This window comes from Argiope bruennichi, chromosome 8, assembly GCF_947563725.1.
Source record: "Argiope bruennichi chromosome 8, qqArgBrue1.1, whole genome shotgun sequence".
NCBI classification, from domain to species: domain Eukaryota; kingdom Metazoa; phylum Arthropoda; class Arachnida; order Araneae; family Araneidae; genus Argiope; species Argiope bruennichi.
In genome coordinates this window covers 35,253,218-35,279,580 of record NC_079158.1, presented here as the reverse complement: position 1 = coordinate 35,279,580, position 26,363 = coordinate 35,253,218, and the positions used below count along the sequence as shown (strand labels likewise).

The following is a 26,363-nucleotide window of genomic DNA, read 5'->3' as shown; positions in this document are numbered from 1 at the left end:
ATGTGCTGTAACTAGTGATGGTCCTTAGGACTCAACCTTAGTTCTTGCCAATGCTGTCGCGGTGGTCTTGTTATTCAGATTTTATTGCACTTCTTAAGGCAGATCAAAGTATTATTCAAGTAGTACTTTCAAAGTACTATTACATTGCCTTAATATACTATAATACATTGTGAAATAAAAGTTTCTTTAGCAGGAAATATGTTGTGAATATATAATAATTATCCCCAATCAATTATGTTGTGATTAAAATAATTACACATAATCAATTCCATAAAATTGTTAGAAAAGCATTACTATCATAATCAATAAAAACTGAATTTTTCTGTCTATCAGAATTTCTAACATCCCTTCCTTGCTTGAATTATCCAAACATTCCTTGATAATTATAAACATATCGCTTTCTGACGTTTCTTTAGATTTATAATAATTAGAATAGTTACTAGTTCTATAACATTAATAATTTATTGGTAGATTAATTGTTTATTGGTACAAACTAATACCCCATCAAATGGAGAACAGTCCAATTGAGATCATGCCTGGTAATTCGAATCCGACTTCTCTAAGTGCTCGAAATGCCCAATTAAACGCACTGGTTCTCTTCAGTTTCGTTCTTTGGTGATTTATTAACTCTCTAATGAACGGATTACTTACGGATAAATGGATTAATGAATGGTCAATGAACTAATTCGATAACCGTGTTAGTGTCGCACTGGAGCCATTTGCAACGGGTTTGAACTCGTAGCAGAAATCTCTTTGGGGGTTCAAATTCTGTTCTCAGTTTAGCCCCTTTTTAAGATCTAAGTTTGAATCTTTTAAGACGATAGGCGAAAGAGAGGAGTTTAGTTTTAGGTTTAAATTGATAAAAAACACTGACAAAAACAACAACTCGTGATTTGGATCATTAATAGAAAAGGAAGCATGGTTGGTGAAAGCAGATTTTGACGAAAGAAGTAAATGTAATGGAAAAATTAAAGGTGGGTTCACACGAAGCCAAGTATTGCGCGCAATAGAAGGTTACGCCTACTTCAGGAAAATCACGTGACTGCAACGCGACAATGGCAAATGGTTGTCCCGGACAATTATCCATTGTCCCATCGACGTTGTCTCAACTGTTCACACGTGGACAATACAGGGACAACAGCAGAGACACAACAATTGCGCGCAACTGTTAGCCTCGTGTGAACCCACCTTAACTTAAAAGAAATTATGACGTACCAAAAATCCCATTCTCATCCTATTTCAATCAATCAATCAAAACTTAATGTAACGAAGCAATGATTAAGATGAAAATATGTGAAAATGGCGAACCTAATGCAAAAAATTTTGTAATTTATGACTATACTTTAATGAATAAAATTAGGCATTAATGCAGCATTTTATTTGATTTATGGACTATGATTTAAAAGATGTAAAGAAATAAAGTACTGCATTGGACTAGAATAGTCACAAAAAAAGGTAAGTGATAATTCTAATCGAAATATTCCTATTTAATCTTTTGTGTTGAAATGATGTATTAATTTTTCACATCGAATTATAGAACTTTTGACCATTATAACTATAAGCTAAAAGAGTAAGTGATTTAAATGACAAAAAAAAGGCAGCTGAAATCTCTCAAATATTTTAGATGCCTTTTTAGTTTATATATATATATAGAAGTAATAATGAATGTTCAGATTAAAATGTGCCATCTAATTAAGAGTTTAAATAGATTAGCAGTTCAAGAATTTAAATTAAAATAAAATCTGCAAAGAAGTAAATTAAGACGTTGAAATGTATATTTGTTTTGTTTGTTGTTATATTTCAATTTAAGATAAATTCCGAATTCAGAGAGAAGACATTGGATATTTGTACTAATGGTAAAGTGCATGAACACTAAGTTAGCTATAACAACCCTGTCATAGCCGTATAATTGTACAGGCCAAGTATGAGTACGTGTCCACATCTGTCTGTAAGTTAAAAGTCTTTAAGAATCAAGTTTGTATACAATTAATGTTACATGTATTTTTTGTGTGTGTATATATATGTGTTTTCTGAATACAAAAAATTTAAATGATTTTAAAATGGCTAGTGAAGCTTATGTATTAAATTAGCGGAACTCTTTCTGAATGTATTTGTATACTTTTGCTAGAATGCTAAACTTCATTTATGATGTGATTATTATTTATTTGATAGAAGAGTGCGATATATACTGCTATATATATAACCTACTTTTAGAATACAAAACCAACAACAAAAATTCAATAAATTAACCGAGATATAAAATATTTTTATCACATTTTGTTAAATTTGTTTTGATGGGTTACACAATGATGAACATAATACAACCGTATAAAAATATAGTAACCTTCATAAAATTTCTAGCTAAAAACAAATTTAGTACTTCTCTAACTTTCATGGGTTAGTCTTCAAAATTACATCGTATAAAACGCAAAAACCACGCCATAGCTAAGCATACTCCAGTTTAAGGGCCTTTGTTTTAAAGAGAATTGAAAGGTAAGTTATAAAACTACTGGTTCCATGAAATACAACAATGATGTTCTTTTTATGAAAACTAGCAAAATGCTTCTCCAAGATTTTGAAATAAATTGTAGTAATTCATCCTGAATTTAAGAAATCCTGCTCTATTAAAAAAAGAAAAAAAAATGTCCTAAAATTTCTTAGATAATTGAAGGATCCTTGTACTTAAAGCTATTTAACCCTTTGGATATACATTTTTTTTTTCATTTGGAACACAATTTTTAAACATTTAAAAGCAGCAGATTTTATGCAAAAATTCATTTATTTCATATTATTTATGGTATTGAGATAACTTAAAGCATTTAGTATTACAAAAAAATTGAAACATAAATTCAAAAAAATGCATTACGTTCTGATAATTCAAATGTACCTAAAGGGTTAATAAAATATCTTTTCATTTCTTTTTTTCAATTATTTATTACAATGAAATTTTTACCTCAAATTTATTAACTCATTTTTATGATGAAAATAATTTTGTTGAATTGCTGTCATAAATTTATTAATAAATATTATTCAAAAATAATTTAAATATTTTAAATTCAGAATTCTCGATTGTCGTAAAGGTAAATGCCATTGCAATTTGTGTTTTTAAATTAATCTTTAATTCTGCATTATATTTTGTAAGTTTAATCTTTAGAAATTGCAGTCTATGCTTCAAATTCAGAATTAGGTAATTCTCTGAAAATTGAAGAAAGAAACAAAAAAGCATTGCTATAGAAATATGATACACTCATTGCCCAAAGCAAGAATAATAAGTGATTAATGCAACATTTTATGAATATTTTCATATTACACAAACATTGTTTGTTTTTAATTTTAAGTAACAGTTCAAGTTCACTGCAGGAATTAACAATGAATGAAGTGGTATATAGTTTTAGATTTCTTAAAACTGTAGAATTCTACTCAATTTTTGTTTTAAATATTATTTCATCGTAAAGAAAAACTCGAATTCTCATAAAAAGATATGAATTGCTTTCTAATAAATAAGAATAACATTCAGAGCTATTTTTATCTTCAAAAAGTTTCTTTTTCTACAGCAAAAATTTATTTTTATCGAATGCACTAAGACAAATGTACATAAAATACTTTTTACTATGTTAGGAAGTATTATTTTTTAATAAAATATTCTTATTTAATACTTGGGTAAGTATAAATGCATAAGCGAAATGTTTTGCAAAATAAATTTTCTTTTAAACATAAATAAATAAAGAGAAAAAAGCAGATTAAAATTATTATTTTACCAAACGATTATCACTACTTCGTTAAACAACAAATGACGGAAATAAAAAAATATTGAATTTTCAGACGATTTTTACTTGCTTTTAATGCTGACTTTATTAATGAATCATTTTCCTGGAATAAAAGTTGGCATTAATGTAAAAGACAAGCCGTGATATTTTGCTTTTTATTTCGTTTGTTTCGAAAGCTCAGTTTTTTTTTTAGTACGAGATATTCTAAGATCTCGGAGAATGTTTTGAGAGCGAATATTTCGGTGAAAGAGGATTTTTCTTTAAACCATTGGAAGAAATGGCTTTTTTTCAGCATGTGAAGCCAACAGATGGCTTTCTCTAAAAGTATCCCAACACTTTTTGGAATTTTATTTTACTCCATTTCTCTCACCTTCTAAGCCGAGAAATAGAGAGGCAAACAGCATTTTTGTGCTCGGAGTTTTTTAAAAGAAGAATGCATACTGCTAATGTATAAGTTAAAAATATTGCCGTAAAAATTCTTGGATATTTTTCTCAGTTCAATGCAACTTTACGCTTTTCGATTTTAAGCCTAAATGAAGTATTTTATAGGATTCCGTATTTTTAGATGTTAAGCCTGCAGTAGAATATTATATTAAGAAAGGAAATATGTAGGAAGGAGATAAACATTCAGAATAAAAATGGATAGATATACGAAAAATTTAGAGTGAAGACAGCTTTCAATAAGTCAACAAGGTATTAAATACTTTTAAACTTAATCATTTAATTTGTTAATAAGTCATACAAAAAGCCTTGTAGGTTAAAACATGGAATAACTTAGGAACAAAAATCAAATGAAGAGGAATTTGAATTAGAACTTTTGACAGGGATTTTACTCAACATTAATCAAAAATTGGCCATCGACGTGCGTTTTAGAATTGAATTTCCCGCTACCTTACGGTTGGATGCTAAAGATTTTAATAGCTTTTTTCCAAATGAGATACAAAATAAGGTCTTTTTCCTTTGTAAAATCTTCAGGATGGTAGCATCTTCCAGATGTTGAATCTATGTAAATTCGAAGCAAAATAGCCACATGCACATTCTGCTTATGATAATCAATGTGCGACCACGGGAAGTCACATAGAACGATTATTAAATGCATAAAAAACCTTAAGCTTTCTTTTATATCAAATTCAACGTTTCTTACTTATCGTTATCTAAAGATTATTAGAAATTACAGCCATTTATAATAGGGGAAATATTTTGAATTATATTTTGTATTGTTGGTCCAAATATTTGTATCAAAAAATCAAAGATAAATCAAATATATCAAATATTTTTAATGAGTTCAAAAGATAAAAATGTTGGAAATGCAAAATGAAATATTATAAGTTACATCCCCTCCCCCCATGATTCTATGCTATTTACATTTCTGGCTATTTAAAAAAAACGGAAATGATAATTTGTAAATGCTCCACACCTATGAATTATTTGCTATGCTGAGCCTATAGATAAGGCGCTATTTGCACTTATGGATAAGGTGCTATTTGCAGATTGCTGCAATACTGTGTTTGAAAATGTAATGAACCTACGGATTGTCCACTACTTATAGGCATGCTGCATCATCTATTAAAGTGCTTTTTGGAAGTGCACTGCTCCTTCAGATAGAACATTATTTGAAGTTTTACTGCACTTATGGACTAAAATGTTATTTGTAGATGCATTGTATCCAAGAATAAAAATATTATTTGCGGGATTTCTCAAGCTGAATATGCTTCTGTAGAAATTTGGAGATATCTTTCTTCTGCGTAAAATTATTTGAGATTTTTAAAAGAAAGCTCAGTATTTCTTCTTGAGAGCTTCCAGTGTTTGGTCGGAGATATGCGAATTTTTTGGATTCCATTGAATTTAGTTTTGAGCGCAGAATTTCAGTTCAATTGAATTTATTCACTAGAGAATAAGTATATATCTATTGAACGTTTCAGTGGTAAAATTGAAATTCTTGCTGAGCTATCTAAGCATCAAATTTTCTATCTCGATAAGCTGCACAATCCAAAGAATGTCTTAAAATTTTTTTAAATTATTATCATGTGAGAACATGTTGTTTTAGTTTGGAGGTTTTGAAGCTCGAAATCGCGTAAGAAATGAATTTTGAAGCTCGTAATCGCGTAGGCAATGAATAAAGCATAAATGGCAATTTTCATCATCTTTTAATCGCATATATTTGTTTACCTGCTTTTACCAGTATTGCATTATTATTACGTATGCTTCTTTGAATCGCATATATTTTTATCTACTTTCTTCAGTATTGCATTATTATTATGTATGTTTCTTTGAAAGCGGATGCATTTTTAAAAGGTTGACGAAGAACTATGACATCATAGCTGTTATTTTCATGGATTGTAATTTTTTTCGGAGGAAATTAAATAATTTAATTTTTATAATATGTTAAAAAAACTTCACTCGCTTTTAATAACAGTTTTGATAAAAGTATTTTCTCTTTCCCCTAATGAGGAAATATTTCATTCATTCTTAAGTGGGAAACATTGAAAGATTTGACTCCTGTTCTAAGATTTATCCATTATGAAACTATTTTATGATCTCAGAAATTAGAAAATAGTAATTTATGTTTACAAAAATATGGTTTTCATAAAAATTCTATATAAATTAATATGTTAAAAATTTATTGGTAAATGGTTCATCATTTGGAATCATTGCAATGGAAACGCTGGTTATTTAGTTTCAAAACGTAGCATTCTTTTTTGTGAGAACATGATGTTTTCGTTACGGGGTCTTGAAGATCGGTATCGCGCAGGCAATGGATAAATGGCAATTTTCATTTTCAATTTTTTCTTGTCTGGCAAAAAAGGTTTGGAGGTCTCTTTGGAGCTCTCGTAAACCAGTTTAAACTGGTTAATGGCTTAATTAAAACAAATAATGACTTAAAAATAATAATGTTCTCACATGATAACTTGAAATCTGCAATCGTAGATTTCATTTTTTTGTTGTTGTTGTTTGTGGAAATCCAAAAAGAATAATTTAAAATTGCTTTAACTCCATCTTTAAAAAAATACGAATGTCCATTAAAAATTTGTAGAATTAATTAGTGTTCAAATTTTAACTTGAATGTAAATTGATTAATCGTATACAGTTTCATTTCGAGGTCATTAGCTTTATTTACCAGCTAGAAACGTCATAGGTTCGTACCCAGCAAGCAAGTTAAGTAAATTTGTTTCTTTCTATGTAGATTCGTGACTAATACGTTTAAGAATTTAAATTTCGGCATTTTTGAATGCGTAAATTAAATACTTTATTGCAATTAATAATATTAAATATTTTATTGCAATCAGTAACAAATATTTTATTCGATTGTGTTCTTTCGTTGTCAATTTTCAGGTATCCATAAAATAATTTAATTCTTATCTCCTTCGTCTCCGTATTACTTGTACGTGTTCTAAGTTCTAAAATAATAAATACTTGTATCGAAACCTTAACAGTTCAATTGAAAATAATTTAAATTGAACAGTGTGATATAATGCAATCTAAATAAAGGCATAGCCTGAAAATTCACTTTATTCAAGAACTAGTCGCTTTTGGCGACCAGCTGATTCGCTGTAGATGACCATTTATTTAACATTAGTTAAATCATTTGCATATATCTTCATGTCCATGATTCTGGCAAATTATCAGATATTCAAGACATTCAGACTTGACTCTTTCACGCAGACTTTCTAATAAATGTGCTATAACCCTCCGCTGCATAATGTTGCAGTATTGGGCAAAACAGTGAATGCCTAGCAAGTAATTGGTGAATAACAGTTATGTTACTCTAGGGTTGTAATTTGGAAGCCTTTCTTTCTGACCAATTGAAATCAAAACTTGATACTTAACTACGATTGCAGTCACATAGCACGTGTCGAATTTTATTGATTGAAATCGCATTTATGAGTTAATGCGTTTAGAATCATGTGAAAGGGAGACCGACAGATGGTAAACACTTTGACAGATTGGGTTGCAAATTTCATACGGATCTATATTTTAGATGCCAAATCTGTGTACAAAATTTTATCTATCTAGTTCTTTACGTTTTACTGTTAGAGTTCATTTGTACAGCTGGTAGATAGACTTCTAAATAGATATCGTTGAAAATTTGATAGAAATCTACTAATGCAGTGTAAAACCCATGTACTAAATTTCATACACCTTGCTCAAAGCGCTTCTGAATTATCATGTTCAGAAACAGACAGACATAATTGCAAAAATATTTTTTCGGAATCAGGGTGGTATGAAACATAGAGATTTGTCAATTTTAATTTCGAACTTTTTGATAATTGCAATACTTTCTTTAAGTTTCATATCCGAGAAAGTAAAAATAGTTATGGAGATAAATGTTTGGGCATTTAATTGCAGAATTCTGTTATTTCAACGTTTATTTTTATTTCGTTGCAATTTGCTATTTTTGGTATTTGAAAAAGTAAAAATAACGAGTAAGATTCAAGGAAATGACATTGCTTAGCTAATAGAATGTTTTAAAGTTCATTATTAGAATAAATAATCAGAAAATTTGAATAAAATATAAATCCTGTTCGTTTTTAAAACCTGAATAAAGAAATGTTTATTTGACATTTGCTGATATATTCCTAATTATCTTTTAAATTTTGCAAATGATATATATGATTTTTATAAAATTTATTCTGATTGCAAGTATAAAATTTAATTTTACTACTCTCACTCAGCGTGGCAAAAGCTTCGCGCTGAGTTGCTTTTGATCGAAATTGCTTCTCGCTTGTTTTAGAGAGAAAAATCACACTCCTTTATATAAATGAGAAACGCTCTCAAATCTCCAGAAATAATAATAATAAAAAAAACAAGCCTATCCAAGTAAACTGATTTATTCATCTTTTTTCGTTTGGCATCGAAGATATGTACAATAAACTATCAGAGATAATAAGCAAATTTATTATCTCTGGATTTCTGTGTCACTGATAGAGAAATTTATTTGTTCTAAGCGAGTGAAATTCTGAATTATCAAAAGACTGTATCGGCATTTGAATTATTTCACTCATCTTTTTTTGTTTCATCTTGCTTTTTATCTCAAGCAAAATATCTTTGAAAAAAACAATTTTTTATGGAAATGGAATTATTATGGATGACGCTGAAATCAATAAATAAAATATTCAAACTGATAAGCTTATGAAAAAAAACCCGTCATGGTATAAATATTAGCATGACAATTCTAAGAATAAAAAAAGCATGAATATTTGTATTTTATTGCATAAAAAATTGCTGAAGTGATAAAATAAATATATGCTTATAATGCGAATTACAGAATAAAAAATTACACAGAACTTTAGCTTGGCAATTATAAATAAATACAAAAAAAATCCACTTGGACGTTGTTTTTCAAAAATGCAACCAAGTGTTGCATTCTAGAACACTTAAATGTTAAAACGACTGACATGTATAACGTGTCATTAACGACTGTAAAATGTTTTAAAAGGAAAAAAACTGAGATAAAAAGGAAGAAATATATATCACCGGAAGAAAAAAAAAACATTAGTGAACAAAAGAGCATGTTGAGGAGTTTAACGAGGAGAACCGAGCCATTTCTATCGGTTAAAAAAATCATTTTTTTTGTAGCTAGAGGATGAGATTTTTCTAATATTTTCATTATCTCCCGAGCGGAAAACGGATTTTATTTAAAATGCGAAACGGGGATGCGATAAAAGTAACGATTTTGTTGAAGAATTCAGATTTCGTTTTAATAGATGAGTGGAGTTAAACAGAGCCGGCTATATCAATCAAAGGAGAAAAAAAAATTTTTTTTCATGTTTTAGATATTTTCAGTTTAGACGTTATCGCTTTTGAAAAGATGTGTGTACGAGAAGTTGATGTAGGCTTAGATGGTGTAAAAAAAGTTTAGAAGGCATTTTGGAACAAATTTTGTCGCTGAATATTTTTGCTAGTAATAGTTCATAAAAATACACCGTTGGTATATTGCTGAAATAAATCAAGCTGGATGAAAAGAGAAAACTGAGTTAATGTGCTTTTGTTACTTTTAAATGTAATTCAGAAAGAAAGAATTTTAGAAAAAGTTTAAATTTCATTATATGTGCAATATATATTGTATATTGACGATGCAATGATTGATATACATAATTTGTTCTGTTATAAAGAAGGTTCTTTATAATAACAGGAGCATATTAAGTCGTTTTTTTTATTTTTAGGTCTCCTTTACAAGGATATAAATGATATAACTAAATTATAACATAATATAAATGTATAATAAGTATCTTTCAGTTATAGCTGAATTATGACAATAACACACGCAAAACATGAAAATACTTTTAAATATTTTTTATCATTCAAATGAAACCTCGGTGAATTAAATGTTGAAAGCATCTTTTCATACATTAATTTAAGGAATTTCTAAGAATTTATTCAAATTGTTACAAGAAAGCTGTTTTATATTTCAGCTAACAACTTGTCTATAAATTTATTTCATGAATACTGTTTGTGAAAGAAATGTTCTTAACTTTGCTAGATTGTAATTTGATGTTTCGAATATCCGGAAATAATGAATTGTTTTTTTTAAGTATTAATTTCTGATCTTTGAGCTGGTTTCTTCCGTTAAGTTTTATTTTTTCATATTCATGCTCCATTGACGAAGATTGCTATCTATCTTTTCCTTTACGGTCTTGTTTGAGCTTCTCAAATATAAATTAATTTTAATTTAAAAGTCAAAAATAATTTTGCCATGATTTTTTAAAATTAAATAAATTTATACTTTATTAAAATGCTGCAAGCTACATTCTATTAAACTTCACTATATTTTTACTTACATTTTGTAAAACAATGAATGGAAACTTAATTGAAACAGCATTTTATAATGGAAATAAATTTTTTGCTATTTTTATTATATTAGTCACGAAAAGAAACTTTAAACAATTTTGCATTCTGGTACATCACTTAAAGTAAAAATTTTTTTACATTAATTTGTATTTAGATTAAATAAAAATACCTAGAATTGCAAAATAATCTAATCCTTGATACAAAATCAATGTTATTCAAAACGTAAACATTAAAACATTACATAAAATGATCATGGAGATTAATTTCTGTTAATATTCCGATAGCGACAATGACAAATGAAGGACGAAGTGATGATTGAAAAACCATATTTTTCAATTCAATGCATTCTACAATGCTTTTTCGTCTTATACTTTACATGAATTATTCGAAGAAACAGTGTTGTAATCGACAGAAAATTCGAATTCGGAAATTTAATGAATCACCATTTTTTTAGTTAATTCCTAATCCGAAAAATATATTTTTGGAATTACGTCTGTCTGTCTGTCTGTTAGTGAATACGATAACTCAAAAATGCTTTTCAGCTGCTAGAGGTTAATATTTGATATGGTCATTACATAAAATTTGTAGAGTTTTATCAAAATTCTTTGAAATCTGCTTGTCCTAGTACAAATGAACACGATAATAAAAATGTAAAATGCTAAATAAATTAAATTAAATTTGGTTCACAGATTTAACATCTATAATATAGATCATACAAAATTTTGAATGGAATTTGTCTCTCCGGTTGACCGTTCTATCAGTTTGTACTTTTGTGTGCACGCATACGAGACCATTCAAAAACCTAAAAAATTTTAATAAATTTAGAAAATTTTTTGACACGGCTAGGCAAAGTTTGGAACAATTCAGAAATGTGGAAAACATTCATAGAAAAATTCCGCATAGTTCGGAAAGAAGAAATTCTCTTTACACCAAATGCTGATGGCGGAAACCGTATTGTGATAATAAGCATAACAGTGAAAAGAATTTTCATTGATTAGGGATACATCATTAGATGAAGCAATATCACGTGCAAAAGATCTAGAACTTTTGAAAAATTGATTCTGAAATGTAAATGAATTATGTGATTACCCATAGAATAGAATTTTATATGATCAACTTATCAGAACAGGTTTTCAAACAGTTCAAATCCCTACCAACATCGAATTCTTGATTTCGATGTTGGTAGGGATTGTTGGAAGATTTTTTCAACCTTCCCTTGAAGCTTTATTATGATAATCCGAGTCAAGTTATAACAGTCGGGTATTATTGCGATAAAGGGTTGCTTCACAGGAACCTCCTGACATATTTCCAAAACATCACGTTCTTGCACTTGCATAATAGCTGATTCCCCTGATGTAAATATTTCCAGGGATCAAAAATGTTCTCAATTCAACTATTTTCAAATTCCGAAAAAGTGCAGCGGCAATGGCACAAGATACGAGTTTATAAACTGCCTTCACATCTTTGTTTTAACAACGGCAAATAATGTCTTGTTGTATAAGATAATTACTTCGATAAACAATAAAGAGGTAATATTTGTATTAAATTTTGCATTATTAAGCATGGTATGAAATATTTTGAATATTATTTCAAAGTATTTCAGTAATACTATTTCAGATGTGCGAAAGAGAATAAAGAAAATTATTTTAATATCATTTTTAGAATTTTACATTGTACTAATTAAAATATATTAATTTATTTTTTAAAATTAATAAATAAATAATTTAAATGAAGTTCTATATATGAATTCACATTTTACAGAAATTTATATTTTGAGTTTTTAATAAACATTATTACTTCTGAATAAAAGAATACCACTATAAAACACTTTAAACACATTTTTATGAAATTATTTTGATAAATGCTCTTCTTCAGTATTTCAATAAATACTCTTCTTCTTACATAAAGACAGAAAAGATATTGCTCATATTAAGATAATGAGTCGACCGTATCTTTTTTTTTGTGTTTTAAAATCGGTAGTAATTCATTTCAAGTTTCTTTCTTTCATATACAAAAACGCTCAATTTATAAAATTGACTGGAAAGGAGCGTTCACATAATTAGCTCTCTAAGGGAAATCCAAAAATTCTTAGCAGTTTAAATAAAGTAACCAGTTATTTTGAAAATAAAACAGAAAACCCATGTTAATAATGACAGGTTTAATATTTGAAATGGATGGCTTATTTCTTCCGAAATAGCATTAATTGGATTAAACAAGTCTTTATTTGAGGAAAAAAATTTTATTCTTTAGAGTTTGTGCATTTTCTAAGTAAAGAAAAAACAGTAAATGGTCTTTGAGCAATCATTATATTTTATTTTTTTCAAAAAATCAATTTCCGGGACAAACAAATGTGAATGAATAAGTATCTGATGTTTCCATTCTATGGGAAGATAATTTAAAATGGAATTTTTCATGTTAAATAAAATTACCCATAAATATCAACTACTACTTTTAGAACAGAACATTTTTTTAATGAATTTTATGGAAGGTAATAATTATAATAATCTGGAAGAACTCTTGAAAGTAAGTTATTCTTTTTAAAATAATTGCAAACGATTGTTATCACCAGAAAGAATTATTTCTGTTTAGGATTGTATTATTCTAAAAGAATAATTATTTTGATTTTATGTGCAGTTACAAAAGATTTTACTTGAAAGAGTAAAAATAAATATAAAAATTGCGAACAAATTATGTAACAATGAATTTATCTCATCTATTTATTTCTAAAAATATCAGTATTAGAAGAATTAAAATGATTATTTTTTTGCAAACAGATATTTCATGGACAATGTAATTAATCGTTTATTATTAACTACTAGTCTCCTCAGGTGACAGTCTATTTCGCACAGAATGTTTATTATATTTGATTTCAGATAAATCGTTTAGATATAACTTCATGATATCTCTAAAATGTCAATTATTGGCGCCATATTATTTTAAGTGTCTTATTTAAGCTTTATTTATAGTATGTATCCATCTTTGTTTATCAAACACTCTCATAGATCTGTTGAAAATGTAAATATCAGATAAGTCTATCTCCTAAATTACCAGTTTTTTTATTCATATTCTTTAGTTTTTAATAATGGACGAAAGTCATGTGATTCATTGCATAATGTAGTAATAAATACGGTTTACATTTTAGAGCAACAATGTAATAAACTGCGAATAAATAGGTAAAAATGTGTGTTTTTTTTAAATTGCTGAAATTTAGGAAACATTTGCCCAATTGTAAAGTTTGTAATATTAAAAGACAGCTGTTTTTTTAAATTTCGAATCGGTATAGATTTTTTTTGTCTCGTATTATATTTTTGAAGTTATGACAGGGAAACGTTTAATTTTTTTTAAAAAAATAAAATTTTATTTAAAATTAAATACAACGTTGTGCCTATTTCCTTCCTTAAAAGTATTTATAAGTGAATGTATGGTGTTTGGAATTCAAACGGTCTGACTTGTAAAACGCATGCCCCCCCCTCCACACACACACATTCATCTTTATTATTAGTTGATATAATAAAAGAAAAAAATGATTAATGGGTTAACCATTATAATCCATTTTTATAAAAAAAATAATCAATTACTAAATATTAACTGTGATCATTACTTTTAATAACATTTATTAATTGCGTTGACCCTAGCATATGTATAGTACCAAGATTAAGTAATGTATATATAAAATTTCTGAAAAAATAATGTCAATCAAAAGGTATTGGAAATTTCTATACAAATTATCCACAATTATTACAAAAGATAGAAAAAATGAAACCACCTAGAAAAATTAAATTTATATCAGTCATAATCATGGACTTCAGTTTAAAATTACCGATTACTATTGAATTTTAGACTAAAATGTCCGCAAGCGATTGTCTTTTCTCTTCGTATGTGTGCTTTTCGAGTATAATAACTCAGAATTGAAACAAAATTTTATTCAAGAAAATTGACATATCATTTTATTATTAAAACTGGGCATCGATATCAATTGAGCAAGCAAATTCATAGAAGGTCCAACTTCTGCACGGCTTCTCTTCGTGTGCATGTGAAAATGAAGTCTCAAAAACATATTGCAATACAAACGGAATCTAGTAAGCATTCTTTAGATTAAAATGTTGGCATAGTCAAATAACAGAGGTCCAAAATATTCATATTCATATAGTTTAATGTATTAAGGACCTGAATACAAATATGGGAAATAGTGATAAGTATAGTAGTTATCCTCTGATTATATAATGATAAATATAGGAGAAAATCTTAGGGATAGCAACACTCTCATTGGTTCATTTCACAAAATAATTAAAAATAAACAATTTTCCCATTATAATTTTAAAGGACTGAAATGAAATTTAATTGAATAGAAAAGAATTAATATAACACTAACGTGCTTAAATTAAACATTTCCTTTTTATTCAGGATTTCCTCAACTTAACTGTTGCCATTCCAGTTTACTGAAATTGTCTCTGAGAGATAAAACAAAGTGAAAACGATTTTCTTACCTAAAAATAATAAAAGTTTTGCTACTGCACAATAAAACTTGAATTCCTATTCTTTCTCCTTTCCTTTTCTGGGGCGCAAGGGAAGTGGGTTAATGAGAAATACGACTTTTCTTATCTTGTTTGGAGTTAGCGGGTTTCGCCGCCGCCAACATTTTACAGCAGTGAAACAACATTTACAGAATTCTTACTAACGAGGATTAGACTACTAACAAGGGAAAATGGTGACAATAAAAACGTGTTCCGTGTGAGAAAGAGGTGTTCTGTATTTTATTGTTTTTTACACTGTCTTGTTATTTAGCAAAAAGTCGTTGATAAAGTTTCTTCAAATATTTTATACATATGAACGTTTAGTAGGTGAAAATGCATTTCAAATGCAGAAGAATTTTTCGTTTATTCCTTTTTCCGGTTTTATTGTCATCGTTTCACTTTATTTAATGCGAGAGTAGAATATAATATACTTTAGTATGTTTCTAAAACTAAAATAAACCTCTATTTCTATTTGAATGTATTTTTTTGCTTTCAAACATTTGTAGTTAAATTAATGAGAAATAAGACTGATGGGCGTCAAGACTGCTAAATTTGAATGACAACACAAATATTAGCATTTTATGGAAGTTGATTTAATATTTATTGAGAATTCGATTCGCTGAAAAAATGAACGCGTTTTTTTTATTAAATTGACTTTTTTCAATATGTTCAAGCGTATTTGAGTTTAATCAAATACATTTTAATAAATATTATGTATAGAAATGAATATAAAAGTGCTACAATATCTATAAATTTGATTTTAATCAGATTTTTGAAAATTCTGAGAAGGTGGTTGATTATTTTGAAAATAAGAAATGGAAATTTAAAAAAATGCTGTGATACATTATTAAGTTTAATATTAGGAAATGGCTTTTATAAAAACTGCATTAAGTGGAATAAATAAGCTTTTAATGAAGGATATGTAATTTATTTCTTAATATTATAAGATTTTTTAGATAAAAAATCTAATTTAGCTCTTTATAAATAAATGTTAACTAAAATATATATAAATTGTTTATTTTTAAACTCTATTGGATCAGTTTTAAAAGAACAAAATTTTGTTCCACCTTTCTAATTGAATAAATTTTAATAATATACTTGTTATTTTTTAAAATCAATTAATATATTTTCTAATAATAATAAATTATCAGAGTCAATATTTGAAAATAAATTTAATCTCTCAGACGATTTTATCTTATTAATTAATATATTTTTTCAAGCACGATAAATACAATAAAATAATTAAACAACAAATTCAAAATTACGCAGATCAATTTTTGAAAAACTGTAAAAAAGTTTAATATTAAATATTATATATGTAAATGAACGTAAAAGAAGAAATAATAAGTCTATAAAATTAATTTTAAGCTAAAATATTTTTTGTTTATTTAGAAAATTTTAAATATAACTATAGTCATTTCATCTTATTAAAAGTTTTTGGAAAGATAAGGCAAAATTGAAATATTTCTTACTTTAAAATAATTAAATTCCTTATTTAATTTCATGAGAAAATTTTACCTTTTCCCTTTAACTTTTATCTCAAAAAAGAAAGTAAAATAATGAGAAATACAATTATTCTACTAAAGTTTCACACTTGCCAGTCTTACTGCAATTGTGAAACAACGTTTAAAGAATTCTAAATGAAGATTACAGTAATAACAAAGAAATAATAGCATAAACGTATCACGCGATAAAGCTCTTTTTTCTCTCTTTTTTCCAATGTTTTCTATTTTCTGCAAGTTACACACATTCATGAAAAATGCTATTTATATTTTTATTTTCATATATATGAAGAAAGGACATGATATTTTTAGAAATCTTCCTTTTTTGATTTCCTTAAGTTCGAAAAATATATTTTTGTTATTATGTATCTGCATCTATATCTGTGAACATGAGGAGTAAAAAAAAGAGTCATCAGCTAAATGAATGAAATCTGTTATGTAATCTTTACACCAACTTTGCAGATGTTTACGGAATTTTGAATGAAATTCATTCATAAGAAATCTGTCGGTCCATTTGATTGACAGATACAAATGAACATAACAAAAAAATATAAAGTTTGATAAATGAAATTTGAAATAAAGATTAAACATTTAAAATGTAAATCCATTTCAAAATTTGAATCAATCTTTTTATAAGTTGACCACCTCTGCTTGTTTTTTCGTATGCAAATAATTATCATAAATAAAAAAATGAAATTAATGAAATTTAATTTGTATTTCTATTAAAACTGACATCTTTTTGATGAATTGACATTTCAATTGATTGAAAAAAAAGGCGTTTAAAATGGATTTTTAAAATTTTTATAGCTTTACTACACAGCAAAAATTTTGAAAATAAAAATAGGAACGCTTTTTGCATTTAAAGTCTTGCATAAGGTCCTAGTTTTTACTGGGGGGGGGGGTAACCTATTAGAGACCACATTTAGTGTGTTTGTAAGTAGTTTTGAGGAATCTACTCCATGGGGTTGGTTGTTGCATTGGCTACTCCATCTAATGAAACAGCATTGATTTTCATAAATTTGCTACCTCTGCATGTTTTTTAATTGTTGTCAAAATCGTAGGAAAAAAAGTGCACTAAAATATAAAGCTATTATCATTCACAGATATTGTTTAAAATTTTATCATCGCGGTCTTCAAAATATCAACAAAAAATAAATATATATCAAATTTAAAAAAATAACGGTCAAAAATATTTTTTTAAAATCCTTTTAGAGAATTTTTTTCATGACAGAAGAATATTTGATTGAGCTATAAATGGGTGTACACAATAATTTTAAGCAAGCATTTAAAATGATGCATTTGATTCTACTATAAATTAGATAGTACAACTTAGATTAGCACTTGATTACTGAACTTGGATATAAATTCAACTTAGATTAAATTATATAGCCCAAAAAATTAACATTTGATTAATTTTTTGGCTGTATATCAAATGAATCAAATGCTCATTTTAAGAGTGAATTTGATTGTGTTATAAACGCATGCTATAATGTTAAGCCTGCATTTAAAGTGACGAATTTGTTTGTGCTATAAATTAGATAGCACAACTGAAAATTAGCATTTGATTGTATTATAAATGTACGCTATAATTTTAAGCATGCATTTAAAGTGATGCATTTGATAGTGCTATAAATTAAATAGCCGAACTTAGATTAACACTTAACCTTAAATATAAATGCAACTTAGATTAAATTAGATAGCACAACTTAAAAGTAGCATTTGATTGTGCTGTAAATGCTTACTATAATTTTAAGCATGCATTTCAAGTGATGCACTTAGTTCAAAGTTTATCAGGAAAAAAAGCGCAATCTTGACTTTTTGAAATGAAAAAAATCAATATAAAAATAAACAAATCTTTGGTTTCGCTTTTACGTAGAGAAAAACAGAAGACTGACCTTTCCATTTGTTTTCTTTCTATCTTCTACGGAAAAGCAAGTTAATGAAAAATCCGACAGGTCTAATCGTACTTGCATGGCTTTGCCCCCTTAAATGTTTCGTAACAGTGAAACGACATTTACAAACTTTTTTCGAACGAGCTCAGTAGTTTTAACAAGAGAAACTGGCGAAAGTAAAAAAGATGCTGTAAGGAAAACATTTATCCTGCTAGTTGTTGCCAATAGAATTCTTACAAAAGAGTGTTAAAATACAGTAAGGAAGAATTAGAAGGAAACAAATGTGTTAAGGCAACATTTGCTTTGTAGTTTTAACACCTGCAGAATTCTTTAAACAAGAATTGCATTCAGTAGAAGATTGTTAAAAGTTACAAATAAGTGGGAAAGCATGTAATATATGTATATTTCTGAGCTAATAGATGTGATTTACCAGTACAAAAAAATTAAAATATTCAGGAAACATGTTTTTTTTAAAATTGAGATTTCTTTGTTTATGCAATATCTGTTAATGGAAACTAGTTAAAATTTTTTACATCATTAAAAAATTTTTTTTAAAATAATAATTTAAAATGAATTATTTTCTTTGCAATATATATTTAATTTTAATTCTTATTAATTATTTAAAAGAAAAAAATGCAGCTATCGTTATTTTTTTTTCTGAAAAAATATCCCAATTTATTATTTTTTAGGAATATGACTTGAATGTAATATTTTTTGAAAAAGAAATTGTTGCTTTACGATTATTTAATTTTTTTTAAGGAAATAGAAGAATTAATTATTTGATATTTGCCTTTAATCGTGAAAAAAGTTATTAATAATGTTAATAAAATTAAATAAAAAGCCATCATTAGAAAATAAAAGGAAGAAATACAATGAAACTATTTCTACAGAAAGGAATATTCTTCTTTTGAATTTGAGGTTAAAGAAAATGCAGAAAAACACTATTTACATTTCAACGCGAAAGATATTCCATATTTTAGAATAAAATTATCATTTTTTCGAAATACAGCTTTTTATTCAGACACATATATAATATAAAGGGAGAAATACCTTTCAGAAATTTTATTTCATTCAGAAAACTTTAGACTTTTTCCAGAGAATGTTAATAAATTTCTGCGAAATGCCATTAAAAGGAAATATCTTTTTTTTTTAACATTTCTAAAATAAACAATATTATTAAAGAGAAATAATACCCTTTTTTTAATATTTAAAATTTTAAGATAAATAGGTTTAAACAAATTTAAATATTCTTTTTTATCTTCAACATAATATATTTGAACCATCAGCTTCAAACTCTTATAATAAATAAAACGTAATTTCATAGCAGAATTTCTCATTTTAAAGGCTTTTTTTTTTACTTGGAAACAAAAATACAATGAACTCTCTAGATTAGAACACCAGCAAATTAAAATTAAACGATAGTGATACAAAAGAAGCGAGAATAAATGCTAGTTTAAAAGCATTTGTTTAATCTTTAAACAATAGAATAGAAAACCTTTTTTTATTTACTGAAATATACACCTTTGAAATCAAGCTTTGATTTTTTTCATTATAGAGCAAACCTTTTCCACAGTCTTTTCTATAACAAATTCATTTAAATTTTTTATACAGTTTAAACAAGATTATTTTGGAACAGATTTGTTTTAAAGAGCGCTTAATAAAAGCCTTTCTGAGCTTCCTATTATTGAAAGAGAATCTTTAAAATAATCGTTTGATAAAAAAAAATTACAGTCAAATATAAACTTCATTAAAAACTGAGATTCTTTTCGATTCTGTTGCAGAAAATAATTATTTTCTATTATTTTTAACTGCATTTTTATAACAAATTCACTAAGCAAATGATATGATTTTTTATTTTTTAAAAGTTTCCCACATTTCATGATTGGCAATATTTTATCATTCATTAGCTACATAATTATAATTTTAAAATGAATAATTCCTGCATCTTTAGTAATAAAATAAAACAATTGTTTTCATATTAAAATATCGAAGAAATTATAGTAGAATAAAATAAATTTAATTATAAATTTAAATATTATATTAAAATTTTTATTCTTAAAGTTCTCTGGAAAATTCTCTGAAGTAAATTTTCTACTAAAATTTGAGGTAGACTTTTTATCTTTTCGGATACTTTTCAACTGAGACTAATGGTTTAGGACTGATAAAACAAGAAATATAGGCAGAAATTTTAAAAAATTCTGCTGAAATATTGACTGTTTACTAATAGAGAATTAGTTAAGTAATACTGGAAAAATTTTCTGCCGTTAGTGTAAATTTGATGATGAATCTACTGCTGAAGAAAAAAATCGCAAAACTTTTGATATTCAGTCGCAATGATGAAATCTGAATTTTAGAATTTCATATTAAGAAACTTTTTAACAGATTTTTTTTTTTGCTAATCTTGAGCGATTTTTTTCTGCAGTTATAATAGCGTTTTCTCTTCATTTTTATGTGTCAATTTCATCAAAATAATAATAGCTAGTTATCTCTACTGACAAGCTGATTCTTACTCATCATCTATATATTTAAAATGATTGGCATAATCAGCTTCAATCATAGTGCCGATTTCACTACTTTTTATTTTCTATGAAAAGCATGAAAACTATGCATGACATTTGTCCCACTCCCAACGTTCTGCAGTTTTACAAGAAATCTGAAATGTCAACTTTTTCTATTATCTGTGGGGAGAACAGCTCGACAAAATCCCCAATAATAGTTATTACACCGATTTCGCCATTTTTTTTTATATAGTCCCAAGATTTGTAAATGAGCCGTCAATAATTGTATTCTATCTATCTCTGCATTTTTGGGAAATTTTTTAAAATAAAATTTCTTAATCGCAACATTTTGATTGATTTGGACGATTTTTATCGCTTATTATCGCCTCTATCATTATTTTGCAAATCTAGTTAGTTAATCAAAATGTACAAATATAGTGTGATAACTGTTAATTTATATAACTTTCATGATTATAATATGTTGATAGAATGTGTCACAGCAATGATCAAAATGCATTTCGCATGAAATATAAACAGGTGAAATCTATGAAGTGTTTAGATCCGGAGAGCAGTGCTGCGATAATTTTTTCTCACAGAAAATGCACAACAAAGTAATATTTTTCAGAATTTTTTCAAAAACTGGGGAATAGTGAAATATAAGCGATCACTGATGATATATCTAAGGATCAAGAATTTTTAATTTGAAAAAAAAATTGACAAAATTGGGCTAATACTTTAGAATGAACACTGATTCTTTGGTTTTCCAAAATAGTTTAAATATGTAGAAAATAACAGATATTTTTTGTTAACAGGAATTTTTAATTTTTCTCCATATAGTATATAATTTTTTATTTTTTCCAACGTTATATCCTAAAACTATATTTTCTTTGCTTTTTAAAATCAACTCTCATCTAGCTTTACGATAGACGTTATCTTTCCAATATTCAATGGACCATAGAAAATTATAATAAATGAATATATTACCAATATTTATGTACAAACATGATTACTTTCAGATTCAGATTACTTCAGATATGGCTTAGAAGATCAGGCATTTTTCATATAGTTGGTTTGTGTTTCTGATGCCCGCTTTCAAGAGTGTTGCTGTCCGTGATAGAACGTTCCTTAGAAACTCTCCATTAATCTTCAGGCTTTAGCTTTCTAGCCACTTCTCAAATTCAGGGAAGCGATCAAAACCACATTCTCGATAAAGGGGGGGGGGAGAGAAGGATTGTAGTATGTTATTGTTCAAAAAGTTCTTATCTAAAGAAACGATGGATGCTGGAATGGCGGGCTTGTTTAAGATGGTCGATTAGCATGTCGAAATTGTAACTTTGGAGGACGAAGGCTTATACTTTCCAGCTCCATTTGCGTCTTTTAAGGTGTATGTACACACTTGAAACTTCAAAAATCGCTCAAAATATCGAATATTTTTTTATTGCTTAATAATGTTCTCTGATCCTTAGCTTTCAAACGATACCAAGATGTTGCCAATATTCGGAATATTTCTCGGGTTATAATTATTTTTCTTGAGGTACTTTCACTAAAAACTGCAGTTTTCGTTTTTTTAAAACTCATTTTATGAAGAATAATATTTTTCCACTGTGTTGCTTCATTCAAACAATCATAACTCAACAAGAAATGAACCAAATACAATCATTTATATATCAAAATAATCTGTATGAAATAGTGGATGTTTTGTGCCTCAATCAAAGTTAGATTTATAGAAATAAAATCTTAATAGCTATTTAAAATTTAAAATGACAGAAAAAATCTCGCTTTTTCTAATCATCGTTGATGAAAAAATTGTTAAAAAAACGATATATTTTTAAAACTTGATATAGGCAGACAACATAAAGGCTAATATTAGGCATCAGTTCCAACTAGAATTGCGTGTCTGTACAAATTAGAATTTAAGATATCAAGTTTCAAAAAGTATGCTAATTAGCTCATTAAATATTACATAATGAATTAATAATTAGTATAATATGTTTTTTTCGCACTGAAATGAGTTTAAACGTATATTAATGATCTACTGTGAAAAAACTGGTTTTTTAAAGTTAAAATTTTTAAAAAATCTTCTAGTTTGTACGTACACTTAAAAGACAGCTCAAAGAACTTCCAGATTAAAATGAGAGCTTCAAAATAACATTAAGGCCCATCTCATTTCGCTAGAAGCCACATTCTTTGAAAAAAAAAATTAGAGAATCTGATTCATTCAATATGACATTTCCCTTAATCTACATTATAATTGTGTTGAAATATAATCATGTTTGTGTTTAACTTTAGAAAGAATTTTTTTTTCTAATTTTATCACTTTTTATGAATTATAGGAGATTGAAAAAACTCTTCTTGTAATTTATATTATTAAAAATATAAAACTTAATTTTTGAAAGAAATTATTCCATATTTTCTAAATTGCCTATTTTCCTGCATTAGTTATAAAATGCTTTAAATTCTATATCTGATATTTTATCGATTGAGATGAAATTCTGTAAACAACTAAAGCCTTAAAATTCACAATTATAACAAGATTGGTTCCAACATCATTAAATAATATGCTCTTATTGTTTTTAGACTGAAAATTTCATTAATAATATCCTGTGCTCCAATCATTTCAAGATACGCATTTTCATTTCTTTTATGCGCGATATTATAGTTGTTGGGTCTGTTGAATGTTAATTTTAATAAACTTTTGCAATAAAACAAGAAAAACTATTCAAGCGTAAGAATTAGAGAAAATTTAATGTTTTAATATCAATAGATAATACATTTTTTTGCATTAAAAATTATTATACAATTTATGGACATTAAAACATTCCTGCATTTCTCGAACATAGTAACTAATGCATTGTTATCTTATACTGTAGTTAAATTTACTAAAGCTCATGAACAATTTAAACAAGATTTATGAAAAAATTCGATTTTTGTAATTGATTTTCATAGTTTAATTTTTTAACAATTCACTGGAAATCCGAATTGCGAACTTAGATAATTGTTTTATTTTCATAATAAATAAAATCCAAGTATCGCCTATCATCATTTATCTAAAATGAATTGACATTTAAATGCCTGTAAAATTAAAGTTAATACTAATTTAACACTAAAGGTAAATATCACTTTTTTATCATTTAAGATAAACTGAAATGGAAACTGTTAAGTTTACGTTAGAAATAAAAAAGCATTACTTTTTGAGCAACTATGTTAATACAAATTATTCAAATATATATTAAAATAGTTATTTGACTAACTTCTTTGTAGTTATTTTTTATTACGAAATTAAATTGTGAAAACCCTAATAACATTTTAATATAATTTTTGAAAGAATTATTTCCATATATCCATATGTTGAATAAATTAAACAAGATATTCTAGTTTCGTTAAAAGATTTTAACGATTAGACATTATCGTGAAAAAAAAATTTGTCACTGGTGTAGAAATTTCTAAATCATTTAAAAAATTATTACAAAAATTTCTATTTGTCATAAAGCTTAAATTAAATATTTTTAAAGATGGTAATATTTAGAAATATTATAATGTAAAATATTTCATACAAGATTCCTTTTAAGTATCATATAATGATATATTAAAAATAATATTGTTTAGTACTTAAATATATAAAAACATTTTGAAACTATAGAATATGTTTGATTTGCAATTTTAATTAATATTTATAATTATGATTGTGATAGAGAAACATTTTTGGACAATATAATTTGAAGCGAATAAAAAAATAAATTTTGAATGTTCCTTAAATTTTGATTTTAATAAAGTATAAATTTTTATCAAGCATAATAAGGAACAATTTTTAAAAAATTCATTTTATGAAGTTTTTAAATTTAATATTATTTTTTATTTCTTTATTATTTAGTTTCTATTAATGTGTTTTAGATTGAATAACATAAATATTTACTACACTGTAGTATATTTTGAAATTCTCCTTTTTTAGTTACTTTGAAATTATTCTTTTAGAATTCCTTACGAATATTTTTCATAATTTATGCAATAACGCAAAGAATTATTCAGTAGATATTTCTGAATTTCATCACAAAATTAATTTTTTAATTTTATTCAAATAATTTAAATAATGTAAATAATATTTTATTTTGTTCAATGAATAAATGCATTTCTAAATAAAAAAAAAGTAATCTAAATTTTGTACAGATTTTTGGTTCTAAGAAATCATATTCAGTAAAATATTCTCGACATTCCAAATTTTTAAATAAAAAGCATATTTATATTATTTGCAACCAAATCTGGCCAAGTTTATTTTAGAATTATTCTTTTAAAATTTTTAATTTTTAAATAAAAAGTAGTTTTAAAATTTCGAACACATTAAATCTATCGTTTAATTATAAGCATCTTTCCTAAAAATAATAGATTATTAATTTTTAATCTGCATATTGTAATGAAAAGCTATATCATAGAGCACCTGAAATGCCATATGGTTTAAATAAATAAGCATTTCAGCAGAGTTTCGTTAAGCTACTTGATACAAAACACGACATTACTTGGAATTATTGCAAAAAATGTAGAAATTATATATTTAAAACATCTGTCAATGTTTTTAGCACGTGCATATATCTAGCAAATAAAATGATACACATTTTTTAAAAAATACACTTTTTGTTCAATAAAAAACACATCTATCAAATCCATTGGAAAAAAAACCCTACATTGAAATACTCGGCATTTGAATTACGCACTGGCTTTCATGGCCATCGCGATCGCCAGTATTAATAATTCATAATTTCAACCATATTAATCACTCACCTTGAGTAGTAGAATCAATCGTCGTTGCAATAGACGAATCTACCAGATATGTCAACATGAGAAAATCTATGAGAAAATTTGCAGCCATTCTCACTGGAGCTCCTGAATTTTCTAAAACCCTTACAATGGTTCAGAAAAAAAAATTAAGAAAAAAAAAATAAAAGCTCTTTTGCTGGAGATATGCTGTATTTCGGTTATATAATGCGCAGCTAAAGTTACAGGGACTAGTATACTCAAGCTCTGTTAATAGTGTGAGCTGGCCAGGATTGGGTTTGTAAAACCCTGTTACCGGCTGTCAGAGCCCATGCATTTGGAAAATCGTGGACTGCGATTGGATGAGGATGGTCACATGGTTTCCTCAAAGGGGTCAAGAACAAATCCAATACCGCTGAGGAGTTTCGATTTTCGTGAGCTATGTGGAGAGAAAGGTAAAGTTCCGGGGGGAATTTATGGATAAATTATGAACTGATGTTGGTTTGCTAAAATTAAATGACAGCCGAATACTGCAAATAATAATATGATGTAGGATGGAATTATTACTTTCAGTGATGTTATAAGTTTTATTGAATTCAAAGATTTATGTGGATACATTTGTGCAATTAAAAACACTTCAATAAACACTTTCCAC

General features: G+C 26.8%; 1 protein-coding gene across 1 annotated transcript in view; it reads right to left on the bottom strand.

Moving 5' to 3' along the window:
- Positions 1-25,913, bottom strand: part of LOC129981614 (uncharacterized) — a 59,527-nt gene extending 33,614 nt beyond the window's left edge. The window contains exon 1 of the mRNA XM_056092526.1: positions 25,736-25,913. Within this exon, the coding sequence (XP_055948501.1) occupies positions 25,736-25,823 (88 nt within the window). The 5' untranslated portion in view covers positions 25,824-25,913. The remainder of the gene's footprint in view (positions 1-25,735) is intronic.
- Positions 25,914-26,363: the final 450 nt, after the last annotated feature.